The sequence below is a fragment of the Pseudomassariella vexata genome (genome assembly GCF_002105095.1).
Source record: "Pseudomassariella vexata strain CBS 129021 chromosome Unknown BCR38scaffold_2, whole genome shotgun sequence".
Taxonomy (NCBI): domain Eukaryota; kingdom Fungi; phylum Ascomycota; class Sordariomycetes; order Amphisphaeriales; family Pseudomassariaceae; genus Pseudomassariella; species Pseudomassariella vexata.
The window spans coordinates 413,621-439,937 of NW_024467957.1; the positions used below are offsets into that span (position 1 = coordinate 413,621).

Genomic DNA, 26,317 nt, shown 5'->3' on the forward strand with positions numbered 1-26,317 from the left:
ACCGTAACAGCCGAGTTGACACTTTTCTGTCTTATTGGTCATGAGGGATCCGGTTCGGCCATGCCGGATGTGCCTCCTGGTGCCCGGGCGGCACAGCTACAGATTAATGTTGTTGCCGTTATTACTTCCTTAGAATCCGTCTATCCCTTTTTTTCTTTCTTATTTTACGAATGGACGCATGGTGATAGAAGCCCGCCGCTCCCGAGTTCGCCCACTGAATCCACCTCTGCATGAGGTCACATGCTTTGTAGGGTCTGCGGCTGCTGGGTGATCAAGATCCAGGACAAGAACATGTTGATCTCGCCAAATCATGTCCAATCCTGGTTGCCAGTTCCGAATCCTTGATGATATATGACGAATACGTTGATAATGGCTTAAATGAGATTCCAGGGCTGCTGATCAGTCCATATCAGACCTCAAGATGGTAATGTTCATAACCGGTCAGGGACAGTCCGTATCCGAACCAAGTAACGTCGAACGGCTCTGCAGTTTGACCATGTTGCCGCGTCAAGGCGTTTGAGATAAAACTGGGGAAAGAATCCGCAGTCGATGGAGGGCCAGACTGTTGGTGGGCATCCTATTTCCCTCTGGGCGCTAGGGTTGCAGATCACATTCGCATTCTGTCGTTGTCAGAATATGACCCGGTATCTGACTGTCCGTTACTCAACTTTTAAAGAAATCGGGTTCGACGCGGCAGGAGGTAAGGTTGAGTGCCGACATCTCCAGCAGCGGCCCAATCGCAAGGGCGGCAAGGAAGATGCATAGTATCCATGCATGGTATCCAGTCGTAGGACTTTGCCCAGACGAGCCAATTGACAATATGTCAGTCATGGGATAGGCACAGCGGTCGTGAAGCATCCCCCATGCTTTGACGAGCACCACGGGCTTGCTCAGGTTGTGCAAGCTTTTGTCAACTCGAGTTTACGACGTATGTAGTATGGCCGAGCTTACGCCAGATCATTTTGCCTTTATTTCCTTCGGCCAATGAATAGGTCGCGACTAGAATAGTATCAATCGCTTTGACCTTGATCGCCATTGCCCGCAGATTGAAACCGACCAAACATAGACTGGGCAGTCCCAACTTTTACAAGATGACAAGAGTCATTGTGCCAAATCTGTCATTTTGCCTAAGATTTAGTTTTCCCATTGTCGGAAGTGTGCTAGAGTTAAACAAAACATGCCGTACGGCGTGGAAATCAATTGCAGTCAAGTAGATACTGCAACGCGATTTCTTTGGTACGTGGAGTTGATGGGGAAGAGGACGCCTAGGGTCCTGGAATGATATCCGATTTGTCAGTCTGCCCAATTAATTGAGGACACAGGAGGCTCAGGTCCTCAGCGGGCCGGGGACTAAGTTCGGCCGCGAGGAGGTTCCGACTGGTCAAATTCCTGATTTGACTGGACACCGACATGAGCGAGGCTCAGCATCCCTGAACCGGTGATCTTGATTGACTTTGATGTATAGGCCTACGGAGTAGAGGAAGCACTATTGATAACTGGTCATGGATTAAGTCGTCATTTTCGGATCGAAGCGGTTGTAGATGGGGATTGCAAAGTTACTTGTTGGCTGTCAAATGCATTAGGGGGTCTGAGCGTTGCGGGAACTTGTCGCCATGGCGTCATTTGGTGTGGCTGGATATCACTGGAATCGACCTGCTACATGCAGACTTCGGTCGACGTTAGTGAAGCTACTTATTTTTGGCCATCGAGTCATTGCTCACAAGTCTGGTAAGTTCTCGATAATTTGGGTATCCAAACGTTGATAGAACTTGAGCTTTCGAGCTGGTTTTTCAGGAACTCGATGACGGTTGAGTGACCGGGATGCGTAGGAGCCGTAGTAACAGACAGCATGCGTGGAGGCATCGCCACATACAACTTATTGTTGATAGTATTTCATGCTTTCGTTGGATATATCACCTTCACCCTGAGTCGTCGGCAGATGCTTACTAGCGGATAATTTGGCTTATCGAGCCTCTAGAACTCCACAAAAGGTAGACCTGGGTCCCCGTTGAACCGTTGAGGCTTAGTATTGAAGAACGAACTCAAAAGTCGATTAGGAAAAGCAAAAGGCCAATGGCTTCCAAGATGGCAACCGAACTATACTTTGCAATCCAAGAGATAAGACGAACCGGATCCTATGGTGTTTCTGATAGACTGATACATTCCCACGAGTCTGCCGCGCTGCTGTTCCTTCCTACTTCCTGTCTTCGGCAACCGGGCAACTAGTCGCCAAGTGCAACTTTAATATCGGGCCTTGGCCTAAATTCATGTACGACTTCGTACAAAACAAGACCAGGGGCAAGCAAGCTATAGCTGTTCGTTACTGAAGTGTGTATCATCTGAAGTAATCATAGTGAGTTCATCTCAAGCTTTTAGGAAATAAACCCAACAAACTTTGGATTGCGGCCATCCCGAGCTTCTCCTTCCACAGATGAGGCTGTGTGACGAGCTATTGTGTGTCCATGCTGGTTTTCTTAGATGCAATCGTGGTTGCTCCTTGCTTACTTGTGTGCTGCTCGACGAGACCAAGCGGGATCATGAGATGTGCGCAAACACATGGACTGCATCACCCTGAGGTTTGTCCATCATTACATTGAAAGTGCCGATGATACCGGCGTGCCACAAGTTCGTCATCACAGATCCTCAGGGAGCGGGCTTCTCTTATACTGTCGAGCCGATGGACACTTCAAGCGATAGGAGTAAGCAGTAAATTATTGCGGCCCGGCGTACTGCATACCACTGCACGATCAACTAACTGCTTTATTGAAATTTGAGAGCTTCCGATACCATTAGTTCTGTGAGGTAAAGTAGTTCGTACTCTAGTTCGTACCGAGCTTTGATGCCCCAACTAGGAAGTCTCAGGTACCCTCCAGCCTCGCTTGACAGACAAACCCCACATACTGCCCGCGATGGTAAGGGGCGCAAAAAAAATCAAAATCGAGATACTCACTTGGGGCCGCAGCTTGACTTCCTGGTACAATCCCAATTTGGTTCTCTCTCTCACTTTAGGCCCCAGTGCTGCCCTGCAATGCAACTCATCTCGTGGGATTAATCCTACTTCTCCTTCGAGGCCACTCCCAAACGAGTCGTGCATTCCCGACGCCAACAGGGGACTGGCCTGAAGCCGTTGGAACCTGCAACTGTACTTTGAAGAAAAAGGTGACAATCGCAGAGGACTCCGGCAAGGGTAATCCACAACTTTCGACCACGGACCCCTGGTTAAGACTAAGCAAGCATGGTGCAAGCATTTGCTTGCCCCACCAGCATTCTTTCCCAACTCCACCGTCTCCCCATGTCCATCCACCGCGTGGGAAAAAACCGACGAGACGATTGGCAGGCCCGCTGGCCAGTGAGCAGCGTGGGTGAAAGAGGCAAAGGACTTTGGGTCCAGGTGCACTAGAGTAGTATCCTGTATTCAAATCCCCGTGGCTGCGTGCCTGGCCTTGCGGGTCTGCCTGGTCTGGGAACACCTTGAACACCTGTTGTAAATGAAATAATATCCCTATGCTTCCCAATGGTCCCGATTTTCCCTCCAGTTCCAATCTTCCGATCGTCTTCTTTTGTCTGCTTCAATTGCACTTTGGGCTCCATAGCCGTGTTCTTACGCCGCTTGAGCACCGCAAGCATTCACGACAACTGCATTCATCTTCATCACCAACTGCCCTGCCCAGTCATACCTTCTACGCCTGGACCGCCTGCTGCTGCTGACCGGCTGCCCGTCTTGCCGGACAAAAAGAGCGTAGACGACGGGATTGACCCTCCTTCTGCTTCTGTCTCTAGTTGCGTTCGCCAATTGCCTTGAAGTCGCTGCCGTTTGCACAGCAATCACGACTGATAGGGGCTGTGTGGTGGTGATTGGTCTTCTTCTGAAAGCATCGCCAATTGGAGAGCTGGCTGCGACTTTTACCCGAACAACCAAGAAAATACCCAGTCACAGCGAAGGAAGGGGCTTTGACCTCACGTCGACTCACGGCAAAGCTCCAACGACCTAAACAGAATTACAGGAAACAAACTCCGGATGACTCAATTGAACGGCACGCAAATACTTATCACACGCCCTACAAAGTTTATGATTTACGCAATGCGCCAACCTTCCTAACGGTCTCGCCGCAGCATTGAGCAATACAACCTTTTGAAACGGCAACACCTCCCTGTGACACAACCGCCTGGAACCAGCCCTTCGGCGTGCAAGTTTAGATCCTAGGTCCCTGGAAGAGGAGGGAAAGGCGAGACAAATAGAAGAAAACGGGCAATTTGCCCTCGACTGCGCCCGCGCGCTTCCTTCTAGATTTATCCCTATCGTCACTCATCCCGCCACATCTAGATGTTCAGTCGATCATCGTCAAAACAACACGGTTTTGCGAAGGAGCATCGTAGTCGGGACGCACAAGTCTCGAGCTTACTTGAGCTTGGACTGTCAAGCCCTCCGTCATCCGAATCCCGCTCGCTCCGGGCTTTTCAGTACTTCCGCAAGAAAAACAAACAACAGAACGATTGGGTGGATTACCCTTCTCCTTCCTTCCCTGACAAGAGTAAGTCCTTCGTTCCTTCCCACGAGATCTTGTGGTTCTTTGTTGTCGCCCCGGCGAGGCCGCCGTCTCGACTTCGACCTCGACTGATCAACTGGCTGACTGACTTGCGCTAGACCACTCCATTTCGTCCGGTTCTTTCGGCCCATCGCTCCATCGAACCCCGTCGCATAGGTCGGTCGCATCCTACGGCTCGGGCGCATCCAGGGATACCGTGAGACAATCCGACTCGCGCTACCGTGCGGCGTCGGCCATGTCAGGCATGATGAACTCGGACAGGAGTCGCACGCGGAGGGAGCGTACCTTCGTGGGAAGCGAGTGCGCTGTGTGCGAGGAGCCGTTGGAGCACACGCTGCGTGGTGAGAGGATCCTGCAGTTTTCCTGCTCGCATGTCTCTCACGAGGCATGTTTCTACGAGTTCATCCGCGAATTTGAGTCGCAATATTGTCCGTCCTGCAATGCGCCGCTGCATCTTGACACGAGCCGGGGAGGCAATGTGTTGGATATTGGTAAGACCAGAGACCACCGTCCTGTTCTTCGCAGCGCTGATGAGACTCCCGAACCTGCAGAGAAGATCACCAACATGGTCCGGTCCGCATCCGTCAGTGACACCAGGTCGCAGCAAACACCAACCTCCACAACACAACAACAGCAGTGGGATGACCCACCGCAGCCGCCGCCGCCGTCGAATCCCAGAAGCGTACATTCGAATAATGGACGTGACAGTGGACGTGACAGTGGAACAAGGGGAAGCATGCGCGACAGTCGGGACACCCCCTCGGAACGGGAGAGACATGGTGGACGCCATGTCCGGAGTGACAGCGAGGCAACCGGAGTCGCATCGTCCGGCGGCTATCCCGAGACCATGCAAAGCGGCCCCCAGCGCCGGCACGACTATGATTTGCAGGCCATGGAGACCACCCCCGCGAGCCCACGGCCAATTACCCGGAATCCTATTCCCGCACCAACCGTGACAGTCCGCTCCGAGTTTCCCACGATCAACAGGTCACGGCAACAACAGACTCTGACCTGCCTGGTAACAGTGGAAGTATCCGACGGCAAGTGGAGGCCCGACCCTGACGATCTAGGCACCGTGGCCCCCATGCCACCGCCGAGAATCGAGGAAGCCTTCGCCCAGACGCCCCCGTCACCAGCACGGAGTAGTCGGCCGCGCTTTTACCCCTATGAGCCACCCGAGGTTCTGGAGGAGATTACCGAAACCCTGAGGACTCGTGTGGACAATTGGCATGGGTTGGACTTTAACAGGTTAGACTTTCTCCCCGGTTGCAAATGGCCCACATAGAACAAGCTGACATATTGACATCTCCTTAGATTTGGCAAACTGCGCTTGTATGGCACACTTCGAGTAGGCAAGGATAAGGTTTCCTGGCAAGAACTTGAGTGTTACTTGTTCGCCGAGATGCTCATTTGCGTTAAGGAGAAGAAAACACTCTCAACGGCGCAACAATGGGACGACAACGGCGCCCTGCCCAGAAAGTCCACGCGATGCACCTTGAAAGGCTCGATTCTCATCAAAAAACATCTCAACGAGGTTTCCGAGACGGGTTCTGTCGACGAAAACGTTCTCACACTCAGCTTGTCCGTTACCGAGCTGCCGTCTTTCCACCTGCGGTTTGACAATCGCAATCAGCTCAAGCTGTGGCAACAGGCCCTCCTCGACTTGAATGCGGTTGAACGATCCCCAGTAAGGAGTCCTGGGTACGATCGCGACATGTCGGAAACTGAGGAGGATGATTGGGCCCGAGGAAGCCGTCAGCAGCGAGGATCTTCTCTGGCCTCATCGTCTGGCTGGGGTGGACCCAAATCTTCCACGACTGCGCCGACCGACTACACCAACTTCGCCAAAAATGCATTGCCATCTTCAATCCACGTGCCCATTGACGTCGTAGTAGTGGTTCCCATTTCATCGTCCATGCAGGGCGTCAAGATCAACCTCGTCAGGGATGCCTTGAAGTTCATGGTCAGCAATCTTGGTGAGCGGGATCGCATGGGTTTGGTGACATTCGGCTCGGGAGGCGGTGGTGTCCCCATCGTTGGTATGACGACAAAGGCATGGCACGGGTGGAACAACGTGCTGGCTTCAGTCAAGCCGGTCGGACAGAAGAGCCACCGGGCCGATGTGGTGGAAGGGGCCAACGTGGCCATGGACCTCTTGATGCAGCGCAAATACAACAACCCCATCGCGTCGATCATGCTCATCAGCGACGCATCAACGTCAGATGTGGATAGCGTCGACTTTGTCGTGTCGCGGGCCGAAGCGGCCAAGATTGCAATCCATTCATTCGGTCTGGGTATGACGCACAAACCCGACACCATGATCGAGCTATCCACGAGGACCAAGGCGTCCTACACCTATGTAAAGGACTGGATGATGTTGCGAGAATGCCTGGCCGGCTGTTTGGGGTCAATGCAGTCACTGTCACACCAAAACGTCAAGCTCAAGCTTAAGCTCCCAGAGGGCTCTCCGGCCAAGTTTTACAAGATCAGCGGCGCCTTGCAGATCACCAAGCGCGCCACGGGTCGTGATGCGGAAGCCTCGCTTGGAGACCTCAGATTTGGCGATAAACGGGACATTCTTGTGCAACTCGTCATTGTTCCCGACAACTCATCACAGGAGCAAATGCAACAGGATCCCTGGGAGACCATCGTTTCTGGCTTGGAGGCTCTGGGGGGGCCGATGGACCCAGAGGATCAGAGGACCCTGTCGGTGGAGGAACTGCCACTTCTTCAAGCCGACCTGGTTTGGGGTGACATTCTGCGAGAAGGCACTATGATGCATCTACCGCGACCGTCGCTCCTCGCCATCACCATGCTCCCCCCTGTGGCCAGCAATAAGAAGGCATCATGGCAAAACAACCCGCCGATCCCCCCTCATCCACATATTGTCCAGCGCCGCATGGAGCTACTTACGTCCGACATGCTCACGAGGGCGTTGACGCTGGTGTCACGGGGCCAACACGACCGTGCCCACACCCTGCTAAACGAGACAAGGTCAATACTGAAAGGCTTGGGGAAGGGTGGCCTGCCACCAATTCCCCCTCCACCAATGCAGAGTGGCAGGTCAAATCCTTCCACTCCACACACGGTCTTAGATGGGTCGCCGACATCCGCGACCCCAGACAGAAAACACACACCGTCTCCTACGGCTTCTGCTACTTCCTCAGCCGTCAACGGCTTCCCCTCTGCAATAACCCAGAGCCGGTCAAATGATGGCTTGGCTTTGGGCAGCGCTGTCGGCATAGACGCACACACTGTAGCCGCTCTCGATGCCGAACTTGAAGCAAGTTTGGAATGGATAAGCCATCCAGCTGTCTTTGGCCGCGACAGCCGCAAGGCGGTCTTGCAGGCCATCGGCGTTATCAGCAGCCAGCGCGCCTACACATTCCGAACCCCAATCGAGAGCCTCTGGGCTTCTCGCGTGAGCGGCGTCAAGCGGCTCACAGATAAGAGCCGCGAGTGGAGAGAAGAAGCTGGTGGTGAGGGGATCATCGAGGAGGCATGATCTTTATCTACGTCGTCTATTCTACTTTATTTCTTCTTCTTAATCGGTGCGTATTGGATGCCAATATAGACCAAACGACCTGTTACGGGATCATGTCTTCACTACACACAGCAAACAGCACACGATACCAGCGGCCCTTTTTACTTTGTTCGGCACAACTACTACCCCTGCGGCAGATTATGTATACTATCTGGGACTGCGTCGTTTATCTCCGGGTCTGTTAATCACGATACCACAACGGGGCCTTGCCATTTTTACTCTCGTCTCGAAAGCTCCCCAAGATACCACTTCACGTTTATCTGTTTTTTTTTTACGGTTGAAAGTCATTTATATGTCTACATGTCGACGTTATGTTGATGGAAGTGGGGGTGTTAAAGTTACCAAGAGAGAAAATCCTTGTGGCACTGGAATTGTGTTTTTGGAAGTTATTGGTCAATATTTGGGAAGGTGTGTGTGGTGGTAGTGGTGGTGCTACTATATACTCTTCTGAAAAAGGGGCGGGACGGGTGCCTACGTGGATGGAGGATCGTGGGAGGATGTGGAATGGGATATAGGGAGGGAAAATCCAGAAGAGCAGCCCGTGGGAATCTATGATGGGGTGTCAGCTTTGTATAAGGATATCTATGATGTGTATGTTTGGCTCCACCCGCCCCTCCCCCAATCCTGGTTTATACACCAGGTAATGTCGGGATTCATTGGTTACGACCTATATACTACATGACTTGTTTTGAGGTCGTTAAACATGTTGAAGATCAGATAATACTTCCTGTTATGAAGGCCAAGCTCGTGTTCAGCGGATAGCATACCCTTCGTGATAATTCCTGCACCATTATAGATTATTCATCATCTCGTCTCGCTCTCACAATCAATCATCCGGAATGTCGAGATCGGCCCTCGTATAGCTGATGCATCCCTTCCGTAGCCAAACCCAATACATCCATTTCGCAAGGGGAAGGCGACGACAACGATGCTCTAACAGGCCACCATGATGACGGTCATGCTCGCTGGCTACTAACAGCCATCTTCTCCGCCTTCACAAAGTGGTCAACAGAAAACGATGTCGAACAAATCAAGTGACTAATTGCAGGAGTTTGACTGTCGATTGTCGGCTTGCTAACGCCATGTGTAATTTGTTGTACAGATAGCTTTGACTGTCCCAAGATTGAAGATGCACTCGTTAGCCTTGCTATTTACCTTGGTAGAACGGCTTGGATATTGTAAGATTCCAAGTTGGGGAGGCCTTAAGCAGCGTTGCAAGCCAATGCGAAGAACCCGGGAGGAACAGTCCTTGAAGGCTTAAGCACCCGAAGTACTTCGGTATGGTACGCTGAGGCCTTCATTCGATCAGGCGGATTTACCGTACAAAAAGGTTGGCAAAACTTGACGTAACCATGCGCTGTATCGAGGTCGGAGAGACAAGACGAGATCAGGTTTCGGAAACGTGCTCGGGTGTTAGGTCTTTCCCCTTGATATTGAATCAATCTCAGTGCCTATTTCATCGCTTCTTGAAGAATCCCCTGTTCGGCGCAGGCACCACACCAACCCGCTTCCTCCTCAACAGGTCTTCTTTTACATGCCGCGAATTCTTCTTCATCTTGGGTGCTAGCGTCTTATCACCATCATTTGCCAGCACTCTGTAAACCGTCGACCCAACGACCTGATCCTTGGGTGCTCTGTTCTCCATGCCAACGGTCTGCAGTGCCTGGTCAAACTTGATCTTTGTTGGCTTTACAACCCTCAACGCCTCAGCGTCCTCGCTGTCGCTTTCCGAATCTGTGAGGAATCGAGCTGGGAGCATGTCGGGCAAGTCGGCCTTGTCCACCCTGCGGCGGCCAGTGGCCGCTGTTTTTTCGCCATCGGAATCGTCCTCTACGGCCGCAGAATGCTTGGATCTCTTGCTGGACTTCACGGGCTTGTGAGCTCGCTTTCGCTTTTCTGCTTGCTGCCTGAACAAGTCGTCTCTCTCTTGTCGTTTCCTCTTCAACGTAGCAGCTTGTCTGTCTAACTGTTAGCTGGTTGCGACCGAAAGGCGGTTCGGCGAATGGAAAAACGTACTTCTCAGCAGCTTCCGCAAACGCCTGGGCGGATTTTAACGTCTCCTTGGCTGCTGCTTGCGTGGAAACTGCTTCCGGAGCTTCGTCGTCGTTGTCGGAGTCAGATCCCTCATCCTCGCTCTCTGCTTTTGTGGGCGCCTTGGGCGCTTCTGCCGCGGCAGCCACGAAATTGTCCACATCGTCATCGTCTCCGAAGACGACGTGCTTGCTCTTCTGCGCCGGTGCTGCCGCAGGAGACGGCGTAGGCTTCTTTTGTGGCTCCACCTCTGACCCAGGTTCAGATTGGGATGCCGCCAGATCCTGGCTCAGCCTCTGACTAGCTTCCTCTTCCAGCTGCTTTGAGGCACTCACGGGCGTGGGCGCCCCAGCAACCTCGCCCGCGCCCAGAGTTTCGCCATCCTGCGAGTCCGCAACGGACTCAGACCGGCTCCTTGTGGTCCTGCGGCTGGGCAATTGCACCTCGATCTCCAACCTTTTATGGCCATCGTCGTCCCTCGTGCGCACCGCGAGTTTCTGGTTCTTCGAGGTTGTCTTTGTTGGTGTGGAGTCCTCGACTTCCTCCTGGACCTCTGTCGCCTCTGTTCCTATGGGTGTCTGTTTCTCCTCATGGGTTGTGCCTAGTGGGCTCTCTATTTCCTCGACTTGTGTTGTCGACTTTCGGTTGCCGCGTTTGGTGGCTATGGACGGCGGCGCTTCCTCCGCGGATATCGAAGGGGATGCGACGGATGAGACATCTGCAGGATCCTGAGAGGTCTTCTGGGCCGCCCTGGTATGTCTTCTAGTGACGGGCGCCATTTTGTGACGTTTGTGGACGTTTCAAGAAACAGCTTTTGCAGCGCAGGAAATGATCATGAATTGAACCTGCGACTTCCCCTACTCCATTGAAGGCTGCTCAATTTTTATTATGGGGCAGATAAGATAATATCGTAGTGGGGCCTTCAAGCTTGCAACACTGTATCAGAGGTAGCGCATTATCCGATCCTGTCTTAGCAACCGCCTTTGTCTACGCAGAATTACTGATATCGGCGCAACTAGAAATGCACTTTCTGTGGAGTGATGATGTGTAGAAGCGAAAATGCTCCGAAGTCTCAGCCCCAATGTGTTTCACTCTTCTTGTAGCTCATGATGAACATGACCGGGTGCTTATTTGGTCTAATCGCATAATCGGACTAATCCCGGCCTCATCTCCAGATCAACCTCAGTATAGCTCTTCCTATTTCACTTGACCTTGATATTCGATCACGCGACCCTATGCGGAATCAAAATCGCAGCTGGTATTCCGGACAGCTATGAGCAACGGCTTTATTACCTTCGTTTTCATGACCCAATGGCAGCATTCGTTCCATATTTGAAGCAACCAATCTCATCTCAAGCTCGCCTCATATCACCAAATCTCACTGCCTCATGAGACTATACCCAAAAATGGCCCTCAGAAGTCCAATACCTTGGCAGCAACTCCAGCTTCTCCGCCGCTCTACGCCATCACAACATGGGCTCGCCATCCACCGTCCATTTTGTCCAACCTCAACTCTCCTTAGGTCCTTCCACTCATCCCCCAACCATCTCATGAAAGTGCGCAAACCAGGCTCCTTCTCCACCATCCGCTTCACAGCCTCAGACATCCCACCACTCTCGCACTGGGAATCCCTCGCGTCCCAAACCGGCAACCCCATCACTGCTCTCGGCCTCACCCCTGAAGCCTGCCTGTCCACAATGCAGCAATACGTATCCATCGCTCCCACCTTGCAGCAACGCCCTCTGCCTACCACTCTTGCTAAGGATAAGCTCCACTCCATTGCCGTCCTTATCATCACCGGCCCGCCAAACGCAGCCTGGCCCATCGCTCTACACATGCTTAATACCCTAGTCTCCCTGAGCTACACCCCGTCCATCCTGACCATGGCCCGTCTCGGCTTCCGCACCCACAAGCTGGGCGAGCCGCAGTTCTACCCGGCGCGGTGCGCCTTCGACGCTCTCGCGCGCAAGGAGACAGATCCCAATGCTTGCACACTACAGGGCCTGATTCTCGCCGCGCAGGACACCCCGGCGACGGACATGCAAGCGTTATACTGGTTCCGGACAGCGGCGCGGCTGGGGGGCGAAGTCAGGGGAAGTTGGGACTGGCAGGCAGGCTGCGCACTCCAGATGGGCAAGGTGTACCTGCGGCAGCAGGAAAAGGACAAGGCGCGGGATATCTTTCGGTATGTGGCACTGGAGCTGGATGTTGCCGAGGGGTGCTGGCTGTACGCCACGCTGTTGGAGCACGGGGAGGAGAGGAAAGGGATGGTGTTGAAGGCGGCCGTGAGCGGCATTCAGGAGGCGGCGAGGGAGGCTGCGCGGTTGGAGGGCCTGGAGATGGAGAAGGCGCGGCAGGAGGGGACGCTGAAGGGCTGGGAGGCCAACTTGAAGGGGTGTCTGCAGAAGGAGTGGGAGACTATTGCTGGAGATCGCACCATGTATGAAGATGGGGTCTCCATGTGAAAATATATTGTATATTATCTTGAGCGGTGATTTCTACGATACCCGAGGTTCGATGATGAGCCCCGATACAGAGGAAAACTTGGTCAAAGAGTTCACTTCGTACTGGGATGTGACTTCTGGCTGCAATGTTCATTTCAGTCTATATTCAGGGCCACGGAAATCGAATTTTTGTTGAATACATCATCTCTCTGGCATGGCCTCAAATTGCAATGAATCTCAAGAACCCACTGTTCCCCTTCCCAGTACTACGAAGTGAACTCTATGCAATAATGGAAATTATACCTCCGATGCAAACATGCTAGGACAACTACATTTCTAGGCGATGAAGGTATCCGTCTGCCTACTACTGTCGACTGAAATGCTCCTGTGATTTGAAAGTCTTTCGCCCTCAGCCCGGGGGTTTGTCACCGTAGTCATCAGAGAGAAAATGGTTTTCTGCTTTGGAAATCTGCGGAGGCCTTGAAGACTAGCTGGCATAATACGGTTTTAGCACCCATATTACATATTACAGACAGCGGTTAGGTTGGAATTATAGGGAAACCTTGAGACTTAAGCGCCGAAGCAGCTATGTTTGGCGATGTGAACATGCAGATCTAAACCCTCGGATGTTCAACGTTTCAGTAAAAGTAGAGACTGAAAATGTGTTTGGGACCAATCCCGGAACGCAACTGAAAGCTCCAAAGTTAGTTCCTGTTCACAGAGCCCCGTACAGCCCGGGATACCTTTATGAAAGTAAGGATAGGCCCGAGAGAGGTATTTGGTAGATAACTCTTGATGCAAGATATAATCTGGACGCAAAACTTTTATATGAGACTGCGCCATCACGAAGAACCCAGGATGTGCGACAACATAATCTTGAAGCAAAATCATGGATTATTCGACCCCGCCCAGTTGATAGTGACCAATGACCACCACTGGCCCTTCATAGTCTCTAGTGTGCTTCAGGCTGACAATTTTCATTGAATGAGGTAAAATGTAATCTCGAAATGATCCTCTTGGTATTTGGGTGGGCCGTCTATAAACTCTCAACGCCAACCACTTTCTCATACAGGGACATCAAAACGATTCTCAAGCTACATCATGCTTATTTCTTCCGACTCGCTCAGTCCTCGTCCCAGTTAGGGTTGGGACCCGGGGGCTTGGGCCCACCAGCTTGTCTTGCGACGATAATCTGATCAACGGACAGGACAGTACGTGCGGCTTCCGTGGCCAGCTTGATAGCCCACGACTTGCTGATCAATAAGTCGAGAATACCTTCCACCTTGGCATCGAGCGTGCCCGTGTCGTCGTCATTCTGAAATTAAGTTGTTAGTTTCTATCAGAGTCAAGCGTAACCGAGTAGAAGGGTCTCACCTCAATATCAACACCGGTCGTCCAGTCATCCTTTTTGTGATGTGCCGTGTACAGTCTGCTCAGAACCTCGGTTGCGTCCAGACCTGCGCTCTCGGCCAATGTTCTCGGGATAACCTCAAATGCCTCGCCGAACTTGCGAATCGAGTATTGTGGCAATCCCGATGTCTTGTCGCCGAAAGCCTGTATCCTCTCCACTAGCTGTGTTTCTGTTGCACCGGCACCAGGAATCAACCGGGGGTCACGAGTGATGGCCTTGACCACATTCACCCCATCATCCACTGCTCGCTCGACATCGTCCAGGTGATTTTGCGTTGCGCCTCTCAACACAAGTGTTGCGGTGCGCGTCACCTCGTTCTCTTGTCTGAAGACGGTAACGCGGTCACCACCGATTTCGAGTGTCTCAACCACGTCCACCGATCCCATCTCGTCGGGCATGGGGGCACCCAATCTTGCCAGAGGGGTAGCTCCAACAACTCGACATATTCTCCGCAGCTCGAACTTGCTGAGAATCTTAATGACGAGGATGCCGTACCGGTTGAGGTAGTGCATGGCCAGCTCACCCACCGTCGAACCCGCAATAACGACACGCAGACCGGCGTCATGAAGCTCCTTGATGGTGGCCTCTAGCTGTGACTCCTCTCCCGTGGTGAAATCCATCATCTCCTTGGCATTGTGTAGAAGCACCGTGCCCTTGGTCTCGGTCTGGCTGGTGTCGATTGGACACGAGAAGACACCGACCTTTGCCTTGGTGGCCTTCTTGACGGAACCATCAGGCGCCTTGGGGAACACCATACCCTTGACCACTCTGCTCTGCTCCAAAGCGCCACCCATGATCTTGACTACCCGAATGTTGTCGACGTTAAAGTTGGCGGGGTTCTTGGGGAGGACTGCGAGGACGGCCTCGGCAACCAAGTCAGCGAGGAAATCCTCGTTGCCGTTTTGCTTGCTGGCCACCACTGTCCGAATGGCTTTGCTCAATTCGTCTTGGTCCCGAATGTTCTCTACCTTGTCCACCACGAGCTCTTCAAGGGCCTCGAGGGCGAAGTTCTGTGCCCGCTCGTAGCCTGTGACGATGTCAGCAGTCTTGAGACCCATTCGCAGCAGATCCTCGGCCTTCTTCAGCAGCTCCCCGGCAAGAACAATGACCAAGTTGGTCGCATCGCCCATCTCGGCTTCCTGCTGTTGACTGGCCATAACCAGGAGTTTGGCTGCTGGGTGTACCACGTCGAGCTCCTTCAGGATAGTGGCGGCATCGGATGTGAGGATCATCTTCTGCAGATGGTTGATGACGATTTTGTTTCGGCCATAGGGACCCAGCGATGTCTGAACGGTCGAGGCGATGGCCCGGCAAGCATCGATGTTACGCAGGACAGCTCCATCTTCGGAGTCGTAGCTTTACCATTGTTAGGGACCGGGAGCATCTTGAGCTAGGTGGGGTTGTACATACTTGTTGTAGCCGCCCTTGAACAGGTTGGCGTTCGGCGCGTTGGGGATGTTGAGAGACATAGTGGAGGAAACCTCGAACCAGGCACTGCTGTCTTCCTTGAACCAGAGAGAGATCTCTTTGGTAACTTTTGGGTAGCCGTGGGTGGTATGGGTTGTTCGTCTGAGCTGCGATTCCCTGGAAAAATCGAAGGTGCCTGCCAGTCTAATCGATAAAAACTGGTCTGAGCTAGCCTTGCAGCGGGAGCTCGGTGAAGGCCCAATGGAACCACCCGACAGCTACACCTCAAACTCAGCCTTACCGTGAACTAATTGCGAACAAAGGGTCGTTGCAGCAGCGAACGTTAATCAACACCATCAATTTCTGCAGCTACCTTATTCCCCCGTTCGCCGCCTTCATCACGGAGCCTTTGCGAAGACGCAAGCTGACATTCATCATTTCGACATAAGCATGCCTCAATAATTTAGTAGAACCAGCGACTACTCCTTGTGGACAGGCACCCATTCTCTCCTGTTTGCACAATCTATCATTCTGCCACGATGGCTCCCCAATCTTGTAAGACTGTATTTTCTCACCAAGTCGACCAAAGCTCGCGCTAACAGTCCATCAAAGCAACCCCGCCTTCTCTCCCTCCTACTGTCGAAGACGCTTACCGACGAAAATGCATCGAACTCAAGGCGCGCTACAAGGAGATTGAAGACGAGAACGACGCGTATCGTCTACGCCTAACGCGCCTCAAGCGCCAAATCCAGAAATGCCGCCTCGAGCGCGCCATCCTCCTCGAGCAGATCTCCAAACGCACCAGCACTAACGTTGCCGACTCGGAAGGCAGTCCCAGCCCGCCCCCAACCCCTAAGGACAAGCCCCTGCGCATCAAGCGAGGCCATCGCAAGCTGCCCGGCGGCATTGATGACGGCAGCTTCATGAGCCATAGCATTCGCGGCCTCTCCCCTGGCTCCGAAACGTACTCACACAATGCGGAGTCGTTCCCGAGCGGGCGCGGTGGCGGCGGCGCAGCCGTGTCCAATGGGTTACCCAAGCCGCCCAAGCGACCGAGCAATGCATTTGAGATCTACTGCAACGACATGCGGCCCCAGTTCCAGGCCAAGCACAAGGACAAGATTGAGGCCGGGAAGTTCCGGCTTGAGGAGGAGCTGGCGCGCGGGTGGAAGGACCTGCCCAAGGAGGACAAGGACGCTTTCCAGACGCGGTACGAGCAGGAGCTTGGCCGGTGGAAGGAGGAGCGCGAGGCGTACCGGCGGGGCGCTAAGGAAGCTGCTGCTCGGGATCGCTCGCGCGGACGTGATAGCTACTATGGTGGTGGTGGTGGGGGTGCGGGGAGTGGAAGTGGACGAGGTCGTGGCTCGGCTGCGGCGCGCCATCGCATTGAGAGGATCCTGCAGGATGATGATGGAGATGACCAGGACCAGTACGAGGACCAAGATGTGGAGATGGGTGAGGCGGCAGATGCGATGGATGCCGAGGATCGGGACAATGACCCGGCCGAGACGGATCCGGAGACAGAGGTCGAGGACAACGAGGCGCAGGGCGAGGAGTAGTATCGAGACCTGCCGAGTGGTCACAGCCGATGGTTCTCTGTATTTGATGCTGGGAAAATGCAGTAGGATCATCCACGTGTGCTCTGGGCACAAGGGAGACACCAGCCCTCGTGATTGGGTTTCTTGGCAGACATTTTGTCATTTTTCACACATTGGCTTTTCTTCTCAGCTTGCGGGTCGGCGTTTACGGTGCGCTGGGATTATCTCATTCAAATGAGTTGAGGCCTTTTAAGGTTCAACGGGATTGTACGACTAGTGATAAAAGTAAGGAGCCTAGGGGCATCCAAGAAAGAAAGAACAATAGCCGCTGCCATGCTGTGGTAATAAGGTGATAACGAATTGATAGCGTTGCTTTCTTTGCAACAAGTAACAGTTCAGCACCTAACCTGCCGTGTACATGCTCTCCCTTTTCTGCGTCGCGAAGCCTCAAGTCTGCTGTCTAATTATGTACAACAGGTCAATCTGATCCTGGGATCGACAGCCCAACTGCGCTCGGTTTCCTTTCTGGCATTTTTTTCGTTGCCAGATATACTGATACACTAATTTCTGTGTACAAATCTCTGTGTACAGTGTATAAATTCACCCAGGCCATAAAAGTCCTGTAGTCACCTGGAGAATGTTGAAAAGAAAAAACTCCAAGCTATGCCCCTTTACCGTCCAAGAAAGATGGAAACCCCTTAGTCTACACCTGCGTACAAATCAACCACGATGTTGACGGCCGCAACGAGGATCTCGGCCGCGATAAGAACGATGACTAAATTCAATCATTGTTAGCCTTCACTAAAATATTGATTATTTCGACCTTGATGATTTCAGGGGATAACTCACCAATCCACTCCAACATCTCGCCGTGACCATGGGACAACTGGTCCTTCAGTACTGCCAGCAGGTCGGCAATGACGTCCAATCTCTCCGTCAACAGGCCCACGCGCTGGTCCATTTCAAGATAGCTGCGCACAGCCTGGTATACCGGCTCGAGGTGAGGCTCGACCCAAAAGAGCTCAGGGGTGTCGAGGACGGAGCCGTTAAGGTGGATGTTGATGCGCAGAATGAAGAGCTCACCGATCTGCATGTTGATTTGGCTGCGGCTCAGGGCGATTTTTCCCGTTAAGGCAATTTGCGTCGGGATGTCTTTGCAGGTCTCAATGGTGGAGGCTATGAGTTCCTCGAAGAGCGAAGTCTATGTGAGTGACGACGCGTTAGTTAGGATGAAAGGGAGTAGTATGGTCTAGAGTTGGTGAAGTTGCGTACCTTGACACTCTGCGCCAGAGCGTGCGATATGGCCAGCTTCGTCATGTAGTTCCCCTTGTCTCGCAGCGTGATGAAGTCGTTGTATATCCTCGCCTGGTAATCCCGCGTGTAGTAGAAGTTGAAGCACTCCGTCTCGACGTCGTCCGGGTCCAGCTTCTCGCTTTCAAACTTGGCAATCTCCTTGAGGAAGCGTTGCTCGTGCACTAGGGACATGCCCCAAATGACCACGACGCCGTAGTCGAAGAGGAACACCTCGGGCGTATGGACTTGCGTGTCGAAGTCTGCGTCGTGGGGTGGTTCATCGTGGATTGCGCTCTCGTTGTCGTTGCGGTGCGAAGAGTAGGCTAGGTCATTGTGCAGATCCCGCCCGTTGCTGTACGCCTCTGTTTCTCCCGTGCCCGTAGCCGGAAGCCCCTCTTGTAAAGCGTCGAATTGTCCTGTCGAGTTCCGTCGCACGTAGTTTTGTACCGGACTTCCCTCGTAGCCCATCTGTTGATGTTGCCTCTCCTGCTCCTCCTCCCGATCAATACGGGCCTCTACAGCTTCCCTCCTCTCTGCGCTCTTGCCAGTGCCATAGTTATACGGTGAATATAGGCATTCATCGATCAACTTAGGATTACTTCCCCTGGCTTTGGCCTTCCCCTTCAAAAACCGCATCAATCCCTCCATGATGTATTTATTGGCGGTGCAGTATGCCGTAACTCTCGGCAGTCTATCTCTGTCGGCTTTGCCCAGTCTCGCAGCATCTCTCCGCGCGTTGGGGTCCTTGATACGCGTATATTGACTGTACACGTCCCTTCCGCTCTCCTCGTCAGGCCCTTCGTCGTCGAACTCCGGGTTGGGCAGGAGCTTGAGCTTCTGCGCCGTCTTACTTGATCTTTGGGGTCCGATCTTGGGTATGGGGCCGGCGGGACCAGGAAGGGCGCTGAAGGTGCCGCCGTGGGAGTTGCGCCGCCGAAGCCGATTATTCAGCGCTGCTAACGTCGTTGTAGAGTGAGGTCCACTCGACGACCCTGATGCGGCGGCGCCGCTCATTGTTTGGCCATGGCTGAGAGGTACTCCTGAGGCGCCTGGCGACGAGCTAAGTGACGCGGGCTCGGGGAATATGGTCTTCGTGACGGGGTTGGGGTGGAAGGTTACGGTGCGCGCGGGCTTGGGGCGTTCTGGATCGTGCAGAAGAGGCGTGCGTTCTGACGAACTTTGCGGATCTGCAGAAGATGAGGTGCCCGAAGAAGCCATCGTGAAGGAAGGAAATTGGGACGCTGCTCGGATGGACAGAGGTGCTGAAGCTGCTGGGCAGCTGAGACAGCCGGCGAAGCTTCCGTTGTTGGCAAGCAACTCGCTGTTGTGACGTGACAGCAGTTGGTAACCTATGCTTATCGTGTCTACATGTGGTTTCTAGGATGTCGTCTGGGTATAATTGAACGCCTTGGTGTTTTGAGCCTGATGTTTTATCGACCTTGGTTGTTGACATCCGTAGCTTGTGATTAGCTCGGGTGCTTGGTTCAAATTCAATGACGTCTAGCCAAAGACTGCTTTAGCCCGGAAGAAAATGTTAGCACGTCTCAGCCCCTTGAGTGACGGCTTTTGTGGGGCTCTATGCAGTTTTACGAACGTTACGACTTTTATAAAGTGTCCATGTCATGCGTAAAAAGTCGGGGACCCATGCACAACAACATATTTATCTGTCTCTGGACAAGGTGAATGCTTTCGCAATCTCTACTGCAATTGTTCAGATTTTATTACCGAAGCCTTCCTGAGCTCTCTAGAGGTTTTCGTTGGTAGAACAGAAGCAGAGCTTCCGAATCCGGCGAGATTGTGTAAGGTTAGCCGTCCGCCAGGATGACTGGGCCGCAGTAACAAGATTCTGACTGCATCTTTGGCTAAAAGTCCACACCACATCGGTTTGCAGGCGGTTTGCGCATCAGTTGTATACATACCATACCATACAAGTGTCTTGGTCAATATCATAAGTCAATCGTCCTCGTTTCCATCTTGAAGCCAGTGGCATTGAGTCTGTCCACGTATCCCTGACCTAAACAGGCCGGTGTATAAATGCCCCCTTTCAACTTGAGGTCGTCCTGCAAAATGGTTGCTGCGCCTTGGGCGAGAAACGTGGCCGTCACTAAAAGATTGTCAACTGCCATTGCAGCAGCATCGGAGAGAGAATGTACTTGCAGTAGTACATGCTTCCAGCATACCACGCCTTCACAGTAGCCTGCTTCCCATTACTCGGCTCGACATCCGGAGTGGCAACCGCGCGAAACTCGATGTAGTCCTTAGCAGCTTCCTCTTTATCTGGACCTTGACCAGGCTGGAAGACGAATTGACGCATCAATCTCCGAAAGGGCGGCACAAACATGAGAAGTACACCGCCGATGATGAGACCATAGTGCATCGCCATGCCAATCAGAAAATTCCTTGCCTTCATAAACTCACGGTACGTAAATTTGGGGCCGTAGAACTGCTGCTGCCTTGAGGGCTCCTGCTTGAACAGCCCCCACGATCTCTGTACAACGGCAGCGTTCGTCCCGGCCGTGATGGAAGTGTGCAGCAATCCAAGGTTAGGAATGGTGTACAGCCCTGTCAGCTTCGACAGAAGGGACGAACTGGGCTCCGGTTGTGGGTTCGGGACAGGCGACAAGGCGTACGGCCTATGAGATTCCACAACTTCCTGAGGGCTGTACATCTCAAAAAGTCCAAAGACAGTTGCAAGTGTGCCGCCTGAGGGCGCAGAGCTGGATACGATAAGCAGGGATCCAATAGCAAATGTCGAACTTGTCGACTCACCGTAGCTCGTGGATTGCAACCACAACATCGCTGACTGGAGCAGAGAACTCCGATCGAATTAGCTGTGCCAGGGACCAGGTGAGTATGTCTGATGGGGCAGATTCAATTCCGCTCTGGGGGAACAGCATAGCCCCGGTCTCCTTGGCTTTGGCCTCGTATATCTTAATCATGGATAATGACCAGACCGCCTCGCCTGTACAGTCCAGGTAATGGGTGCCAGCCTCGGCGCATGCCTTGAATGCATGCTCGCCGTAACATGCGTAGGGTCCAACAGTAGTTATAAGCACGAAAGTCTTCTTGGCTAGCGCAAGCAAGTCTGCATCGTTTAGGTTGCAAATCTCGATTTCTGGGTACGACATTAACTTTCACGATACTTCGCCGATTTAAACAGCATAGAAATGTGTACCAGGCTGAACGCGGTCCGGATTCAGGGCTTTGCACTCTGATACAACTTTCTTCAACTTCTCTTCTGACCGACCAGCAACAGCCCACTTCGTGTCGGTTGGGAATTGAGAACTGATGTGCTCAGCTGTCATGAGGCCCGTATAACCTGAAATGTTTAGCTTCGTCCTTGCTCGAGATAGGAAGTCGAACTCACCGGTTGCTCCGAATACAACGACATCATATTGGCGGCCATGCTTCTTGAAAGACATTTTGTGCTTTGGTGAGCTCTGATCCGAAAACCCCAATGAGACTTTTAAGGGTCCTCGACAGCTTAAATGGTGAGGCGTAAGACCATCTGAGAAAAGATGATACGAAATGTAAAACCGAGGAAGAAGCTATGTTAGGGATATCGGGAGGTAACCGTCTTCAAATAGTCCTACCGAGCACATCTCCAGCTCTCGGGCCCGGAATGCTTGCAAGATCTCATCTTATTGAGTTTACCGCTCCAGTAATGTCAAGGAGGAATGGCTGGGACGAGACATTACTACGAGGCTAATAATCGACCACCTGTTTGAATACCACAAGACGAACTCATACCTCTGTAGGGAAGCCATCGCCGTGCCTGCCTCGGCGAATGGACCCCTCCAAAAGTTAAAGCTCCCGCGTTTCGTCAACGTCAGCCCGCTCGTTGGCGCCGGCAGCTTGCTCCAACAGGTTAGAGCGCAGCGATCATCTAGGGCTCCCTTCCGAGATTGTTTGGTTTGTGCGTTTTGAGAATTCTAGAAGTGGGGAGGGGAGAGCTGAATCGGATGCCAAGGTTCCCTAGGATCTCCAATGAAATGTTAGTGTATATAAATTTCCATAGGTACATATACATTGGCCCATACGCATCGCTAATGTAATCAAACACCTAATATAGTCTCTTTAGTATCGATGTTACTAAATCCTGTAAAAATTTCTCTAGCACGACTTATCAAAGCAGCTATTCTAAATTTCCTAAGCTTAAATTTGGAAAAAAAATAAAAAATTTCATATGTGAAAATCTAGACTTTAACCTAAAATTTTACGTTCTCGATAGGGATTAAGCTCGGCCTTTTACTAGCTAGTTTACTTCCATCCTACTAGAAATAGGGTCCTCCATAAAATATTGCACGGCACTCCCAAGGTGGCATCGTTAAGTACACACCATGGAGGCGACCGACTGTGAAATACGTCCAGATCAGCTTGTGTGTTCTATTGTATCTTTGTTGAAGAATTTGGTAAGCTGTCCTGGAGATAATTGCTATTTTGACTTTGCAGTGCGGGATACCCACACAACAGGTTCGTTGCAACCTGTCTAAGTAAGCTCATTCAGGAGCGCATTAAACCCAATGCCGAAACAAGTCCCAACAAGCTGTAGACTAAGAGCGCGGTGTTAAGCAGACCCATTGAATTATCATCCTGTATCTGAAACTGGGTTTGATGAAGCAATACCATTGGAATACATGTATGATTCTCCCAGACTAATAGTCTAGCTGATATCGCAGTCTCATAAGAGTTCTCTACCCAGGTACACAGGGATAAAACAAAGCCCCCACTGTGATAACCAGCCCCAGAATACTGGTCAAGGGCAGTCTTCGACATCGAGCCTTACTGATGAGAGCAGCGAGCTGCCACCAGCTATTCATGGTGGCGCACTGCGATACTATTAGTTTACTTCAAAGACAAACGTAGGCAATAGATAGTGCCGAAAGAGATCGGCATAAATAACATTGAATACCAAGGTCTTACTTATGCCATTTCCGTGGTTCATTCAACAACTGAACAGTTCAGCTACTTCAATCTTCATATCAATCTCTGTGAGTTGATCCACCTGTAAATCGTCATTACTGCAACTTGAATTTGGAAGGAGCGAGCTATTAATTTGCTGTGGCTCATTGTCAATGGTAAGCCACAATAACGGGTCAAGGAAACACGCACAGACCATATGCAGGCGGCACACCTTGCAAGATTGAGTCGCTAGGGCACGCCCACCAAAGTCGAACAAAAAAATCAACATCAATTTTCGACAGCCTTCTTGAAGCTCTAGCATCCATCTCCCGACTCGTCATCTACAACTTCACGAGCCAGTTTCCCCAGATACCTCAGACGAAATGGCCAAGCGCACGAAGAAGGTCGGTGTTACCGGCAAGTACGGTACCAGGTAGGCAACCCTTTCACATTTTGTTGCCCCGGAGAAGGCAGAGAAGGACGCAAACCCCCCCTCCTCCCCCGGCTTAGCGACGACCACAATTCCGGCATTTTATCAGAGATCCCAGAAACCGAGAAAGAAAATCAATTGCAGCATTTGGTTATTTTGACCTTGGGAATGAATGGCTTGCTGATATTGAATGCTCAACTGCAGATATGGTGCCTCTCTTCGCAAGCAGGTCAAGAAGATGGAAATTACCCAGCACGCCAAATACACATGCACGTTCTGTGGAAAGGTGACGGTTAAGAGACACTCGGTCGGCATCTGGGACTGCAAGGCCTGCAAGAAGACGGTGGCTGGCGGAGCTTACACAGTATCGTACGTCTACTATCCAACACCTGGGCAATCGCAAAAAGGAGCAAACTGCCCAGGCCAGTCCACAGGTGGGCACTTACTAATACCCGTAATTAGGACACCCGCTGCGGCTGCCATGCGATCGACGCTGCGACGTCTGAGAGAAATTGCGGAGGTCTAAACGAGCGGTAGTGGGCGGGTTGCTTTGGTTGGCTGGTGTACAGGGAAAATAGGTTTCACGTACTAAACAAGGTCACGACGACGTTCGGCTTGATTCTCGACCTTCGTCCATAGGAAGACCAATGGATCTCTATCAATGACAAAGGCAAGACAAAACTCAAAGGGACTATCGCGCAACCGTGTCACACAAGTCGGCCCGGTGCTTCGATATGCTTCTACGTGATACAGGCAGCTCCCAAGGCGGCCAGAAGATAGGAGGCCATTTAGGAACTGCAACCGCTTGATGACTATCATGAGTCATCTACGGAATCAATATATATCTGCCCAAGGTGCTGACAATGGCCATGACGTGCGCTTTCGGATGAACCATGGCAAGTCCGTCATTGCTTCGACCGGACGCCTCATGGATCTCACTCGTTGAAGAGAGACCCTGATTCGTGAAGAGGCTGCCGGTGCCTGCATTAAGAGTGATGCGACAGACCGCACCCTCCATCAAGGTGTCCCCGCAAGTATCGCCCTTGAGTATCATCGGGCTCATCCTTTTGAGACTGCGGGTGCGTTCATCGACGTGAAAATATACATGGTGAGTCATCTAGCTGCCTACCCAGCGAGACTGGGCTGGGCAAGGTCAAGGAAGCACGATGCTGTTGAGATATGCCATGCACAGAATGGTATACTGAATAGAGCAAGAGTCAAGATGGCCACGAGCGGCTTAGAGAATCCGAAAAAAAGCAACGGATTCTATGCGGGCAGCGACCTGTAAAAGGACTCGGTCTTTTCCGGGTTTCAGTTTGCCTTGTGTTGCCAACGGTCGAATCAGCAGGCCGGCCGCGCGGAAGTTCTCCAAGGTGCCTACAACTGCAACAACTTGTGGGCCAACCTTATGGCGGACAGCGGGCATCTTTGAAGGCCAAATCCAATATCGTTCATTTGATCCTTCTCGTGGTGTTTGGCTTTGGTTTTCAGGTCGGTTCTAAGCATCATAGCACTGACCTTCAAAGCATTCTTCCTCGCATCTACCTAACAGTTGCCCTGACTTTGATTCGAACCTTGTTCTCCATCTCACTCATCAAGCTCCACCACTTATCGTCGTGCATTTGCCAGTCTTCAATTCAGCCCCAAATCCGTACTCATTTTGGCCCCGTCGACTGCAACGCATCATCACTGATTTCCAGGGTGATTCGTAACTCTGACACCCGGCATACTCGACTCCACCTGTTCTACCAACCTCCTCTGGCGATAGACATTCCCGGCCTGCCGAAGTGGCGGCTTTGCAACAGTCATACGTAACAAGCTGGGGGAATACCTACCTGGTCAACGAAGTGCTTGGTGACCATTTCGGGTTGGTGGTGTGTGCCTGCCTGCCTCTTGGCCCTGCGCGCTCATTGGCGGTGCTCATCAGCAAGTGACTCGGTGTCAGCCACAGATTCGTCGGTACGTAGTCCTTGTTACCACCCGGATAGAATCCACTGCATGATCAACCGTTCGCGCTCTTGAGCTGCAGACCATACTGATTTTCATGAAAAAAGAACTATCCCATTCTCCAGCAGTCAGTTGAGCAGTCCAGGTGGCCAAATCCCGTTGTTATTAACTTAGTAAGTACCTAGTACCCAGCTCACTTGAGCGCCCTTGAGCACGCTATGGGTATCGCCCCTCTCAGGTCTGCCGTAGTGGCATCAGCTGATTGGGCCCGCTTAGCCAAAAGAGCTAGGTGCAGTACAGCGCTAACCTCACGTCCTGGCCAAGGTCCTCTCTCTCTCTCTCCGGCCCCTCCCACTCATTCTGTCTCGCAGAGGATGTCGACATTTGATTGTCTTTGGCCATCAGTTCCTGCTTCCGTTCGGCCCAGTTTCTTTTGCGCATCCCACCTCTCAAATCATCACTGCTTTTCCCACTCTGCAGATTCCCAACCTTAAAAACTTCCCCATTGCGAATTGCTAAGCTTGCTGCATTGCAGTTGACAATTCCCAAATCCCTCCCTCAAATCCCCCTGCTTTGGCGAGCAACATCTGGAAGCTTTGATCATTTCAAATGACCTTTCTATTACAATTACAAGCACTCTTTGGAGCACGTAACGTCAAGTCCTCCAACGTTTCTGAAAGCCAAGTCGGCCAAACGCACCATCTTTTCCATCCACTTGGTTTACAACCTTGTCGTCCATCCATTTGTGGTGTTTTACCCTCATGCAGTTAAACCACACTCTACGCTACAACACCTCTCCTCACTGGCACTTCATCACAAAACA

General features: G+C 52.1%; 8 protein-coding genes across 8 annotated transcripts; 4 read left to right on the forward strand and 4 right to left on the reverse strand.

The window, feature by feature from the left end:
* Positions 1 to 4,324: 4,324 nt before the first annotated feature.
* On the forward strand, positions 4,325 to 8,052 carry BCR38DRAFT_480766 (uncharacterized protein; the record flags this gene model as incomplete). The annotated part of the gene is made up of 3 exons (XM_040863311.1): positions 4,325 to 4,532; positions 4,646 to 5,795; positions 5,862 to 8,052. The coding sequence occupies 3 exons, from the start codon at positions 4,325 to 4,327 to the stop codon at positions 8,050 to 8,052; spliced, it is 3,549 nt and encodes a 1,182-aa protein (XP_040719535.1).
* Positions 8,053 to 9,076: 1,024 nt separating this feature from the next.
* On the reverse strand, positions 9,077 to 10,955 carry BCR38DRAFT_88495 (uncharacterized protein). Its single transcript, XM_040865724.1, has 2 exons — positions 10,108 to 10,955; positions 9,077 to 10,049 (listed from the first exon to the last, which is right to left on the reverse strand). Exons 1-2 carry the CDS (start codon positions 10,899 to 10,901, stop codon positions 9,548 to 9,550), a joined length of 1,296 nt encoding a protein of 431 aa, XP_040719536.1. The 5' UTR covers positions 10,902 to 10,955; the 3' UTR covers positions 9,077 to 9,547.
* A 157-nt stretch (positions 10,956 to 11,112) lies between these two features.
* Positions 11,113 to 12,783, forward strand: BCR38DRAFT_419498 (uncharacterized protein). Its single transcript, XM_040859319.1, has one exon. It carries the CDS (start codon positions 11,511 to 11,513, stop codon positions 12,585 to 12,587), a length of 1,077 nt encoding a protein of 358 aa, XP_040719537.1. The 5' UTR covers positions 11,113 to 11,510; the 3' UTR covers positions 12,588 to 12,783.
* Positions 12,784 to 13,689: 906 nt separating this feature from the next.
* Positions 13,690 to 15,446, reverse strand: BCR38DRAFT_332607 (T-complex protein 1 subunit theta; the record flags this gene model as incomplete). Its single annotated transcript, XM_040855163.1, has 3 exons — positions 13,690 to 13,881; positions 13,941 to 15,333; positions 15,388 to 15,446. The coding sequence occupies 3 exons, from the start codon at positions 15,444 to 15,446 to the stop codon at positions 13,690 to 13,692; spliced, it is 1,644 nt and encodes a 547-aa protein (XP_040719538.1).
* A 239-nt stretch (positions 15,447 to 15,685) lies between these two features.
* BCR38DRAFT_419500 (uncharacterized protein) lies at positions 15,686 to 17,315 on the forward strand. The gene is made up of 2 exons (XM_040859320.1): positions 15,686 to 15,939; positions 15,997 to 17,315. Exons 1-2 carry the CDS (start codon positions 15,924 to 15,926, stop codon positions 16,941 to 16,943), a joined length of 963 nt encoding a protein of 320 aa, XP_040719539.1. The 5' UTR covers positions 15,686 to 15,923; the 3' UTR covers positions 16,944 to 17,315.
* BCR38DRAFT_520529 (uncharacterized protein) lies at positions 17,316 to 19,715 on the reverse strand. The gene is made up of 3 exons (XM_040865162.1): positions 18,195 to 19,715; positions 17,772 to 18,123; positions 17,316 to 17,697 (listed from the first exon to the last, which is right to left on the reverse strand). Exons 1-3 carry the CDS (start codon positions 19,431 to 19,433, stop codon positions 17,621 to 17,623), a joined length of 1,668 nt encoding a protein of 555 aa, XP_040719540.1. The 5' UTR covers positions 19,434 to 19,715; the 3' UTR covers positions 17,316 to 17,620.
* A 314-nt stretch (positions 19,716 to 20,029) lies between these two features.
* BCR38DRAFT_88553 (Saccharopine dehydrogenase-domain-containing protein) lies at positions 20,030 to 21,832 on the reverse strand. Its single transcript, XM_040865725.1, has 5 exons — positions 21,583 to 21,832; positions 21,391 to 21,534; positions 20,985 to 21,330; positions 20,373 to 20,932; positions 20,030 to 20,319 (listed from the first exon to the last, which is right to left on the reverse strand). The coding sequence occupies exons 1-5, from the start codon at positions 21,635 to 21,637 to the stop codon at positions 20,162 to 20,164; spliced, it is 1,263 nt and encodes a 420-aa protein (XP_040719541.1). The 5' UTR covers positions 21,638 to 21,832; the 3' UTR covers positions 20,030 to 20,161.
* Positions 21,833 to 23,328: 1,496 nt separating this feature from the next.
* BCR38DRAFT_419514 (putative 60S ribosomal protein L43) lies at positions 23,329 to 24,473 on the forward strand. The gene is made up of 3 exons (XM_040859321.1): positions 23,329 to 23,550; positions 23,752 to 23,916; positions 24,010 to 24,473. Exons 1-3 carry the CDS (start codon positions 23,501 to 23,503, stop codon positions 24,071 to 24,073), a joined length of 279 nt encoding a protein of 92 aa, XP_040719542.1. The 5' UTR covers positions 23,329 to 23,500; the 3' UTR covers positions 24,074 to 24,473.
* Positions 24,474 to 26,317: the final 1,844 nt, after the last annotated feature.

Excerpts from the sequence above, each read along its gene's own strand:
- BCR38DRAFT_419514 (XM_040859321.1), top strand. The coding sequence starts at position 23,501 with ATGGCCAAGCGCACGAAGAAGGTCGGTGTTACCGGCAAGTACGGTACC. Across the intron at positions 23,551-23,751 it reads ACCGGCAAGTACGGTACCAG|ATATGGTGCCTCTCTTCGCA; the intron begins GTAGGCAACCCT and ends GCTCAACTGCAG. Across the intron at positions 23,917-24,009 it reads GGCGGAGCTTACACAGTATC|GACACCCGCTGCGGCTGCCA; the intron begins GTACGTCTACTA and ends ACCCGTAATTAG.
- BCR38DRAFT_88553 (XM_040865725.1), bottom strand. The coding sequence starts at position 21,637 with ATGTCTTTCAAGAAGCATGGCCGCCAATATGATGTCGTTGTATTCGGA. Across the intron at positions 21,331-21,390 it reads TCCGGACCGCGTTCAGCCTG|AAATCGAGATTTGCAACCTA; the intron begins GTACACATTTCT and ends TGTCGTACCCAG. Across the intron at positions 20,933-20,984 it reads GTTGCAATCCACGAGCTACG|CTCTGCGCCCTCAGGCGGCA; the intron begins GTGAGTCGACAA and ends TATCGTATCCAG.
- BCR38DRAFT_88495 (XM_040865724.1), bottom strand. The coding sequence starts at position 10,901 with ATGGCGCCCGTCACTAGAAGACATACCAGGGCGGCCCAGAAGACCTCT. Across the intron at positions 10,050-10,107 it reads TTTGCGGAAGCTGCTGAGAA|ACAAGCTGCTACGTTGAAGA; the intron begins GTACGTTTTTCC and ends ACAGTTAGACAG.
- BCR38DRAFT_520529 (XM_040865162.1), bottom strand. The coding sequence starts at position 19,433 with ATGGCTTCTTCGGGCACCTCATCTTCTGCAGATCCGCAAAGTTCGTCA. Across the intron at positions 18,124-18,194 it reads CTCTGGCGCAGAGTGTCAAG|ACTTCGCTCTTCGAGGAACT; the intron begins GTACGCAACTTC and ends TCACTCACATAG. Across the intron at positions 17,698-17,771 it reads CGAGATGTTGGAGTGGATTG|TCATCGTTCTTATCGCGGCC; the intron begins GTGAGTTATCCC and ends GATTGAATTTAG.
- BCR38DRAFT_419498 (XM_040859319.1), top strand. The coding sequence starts at position 11,511 with ATGAGACTATACCCAAAAATGGCCCTCAGAAGTCCAATACCTTGGCAG.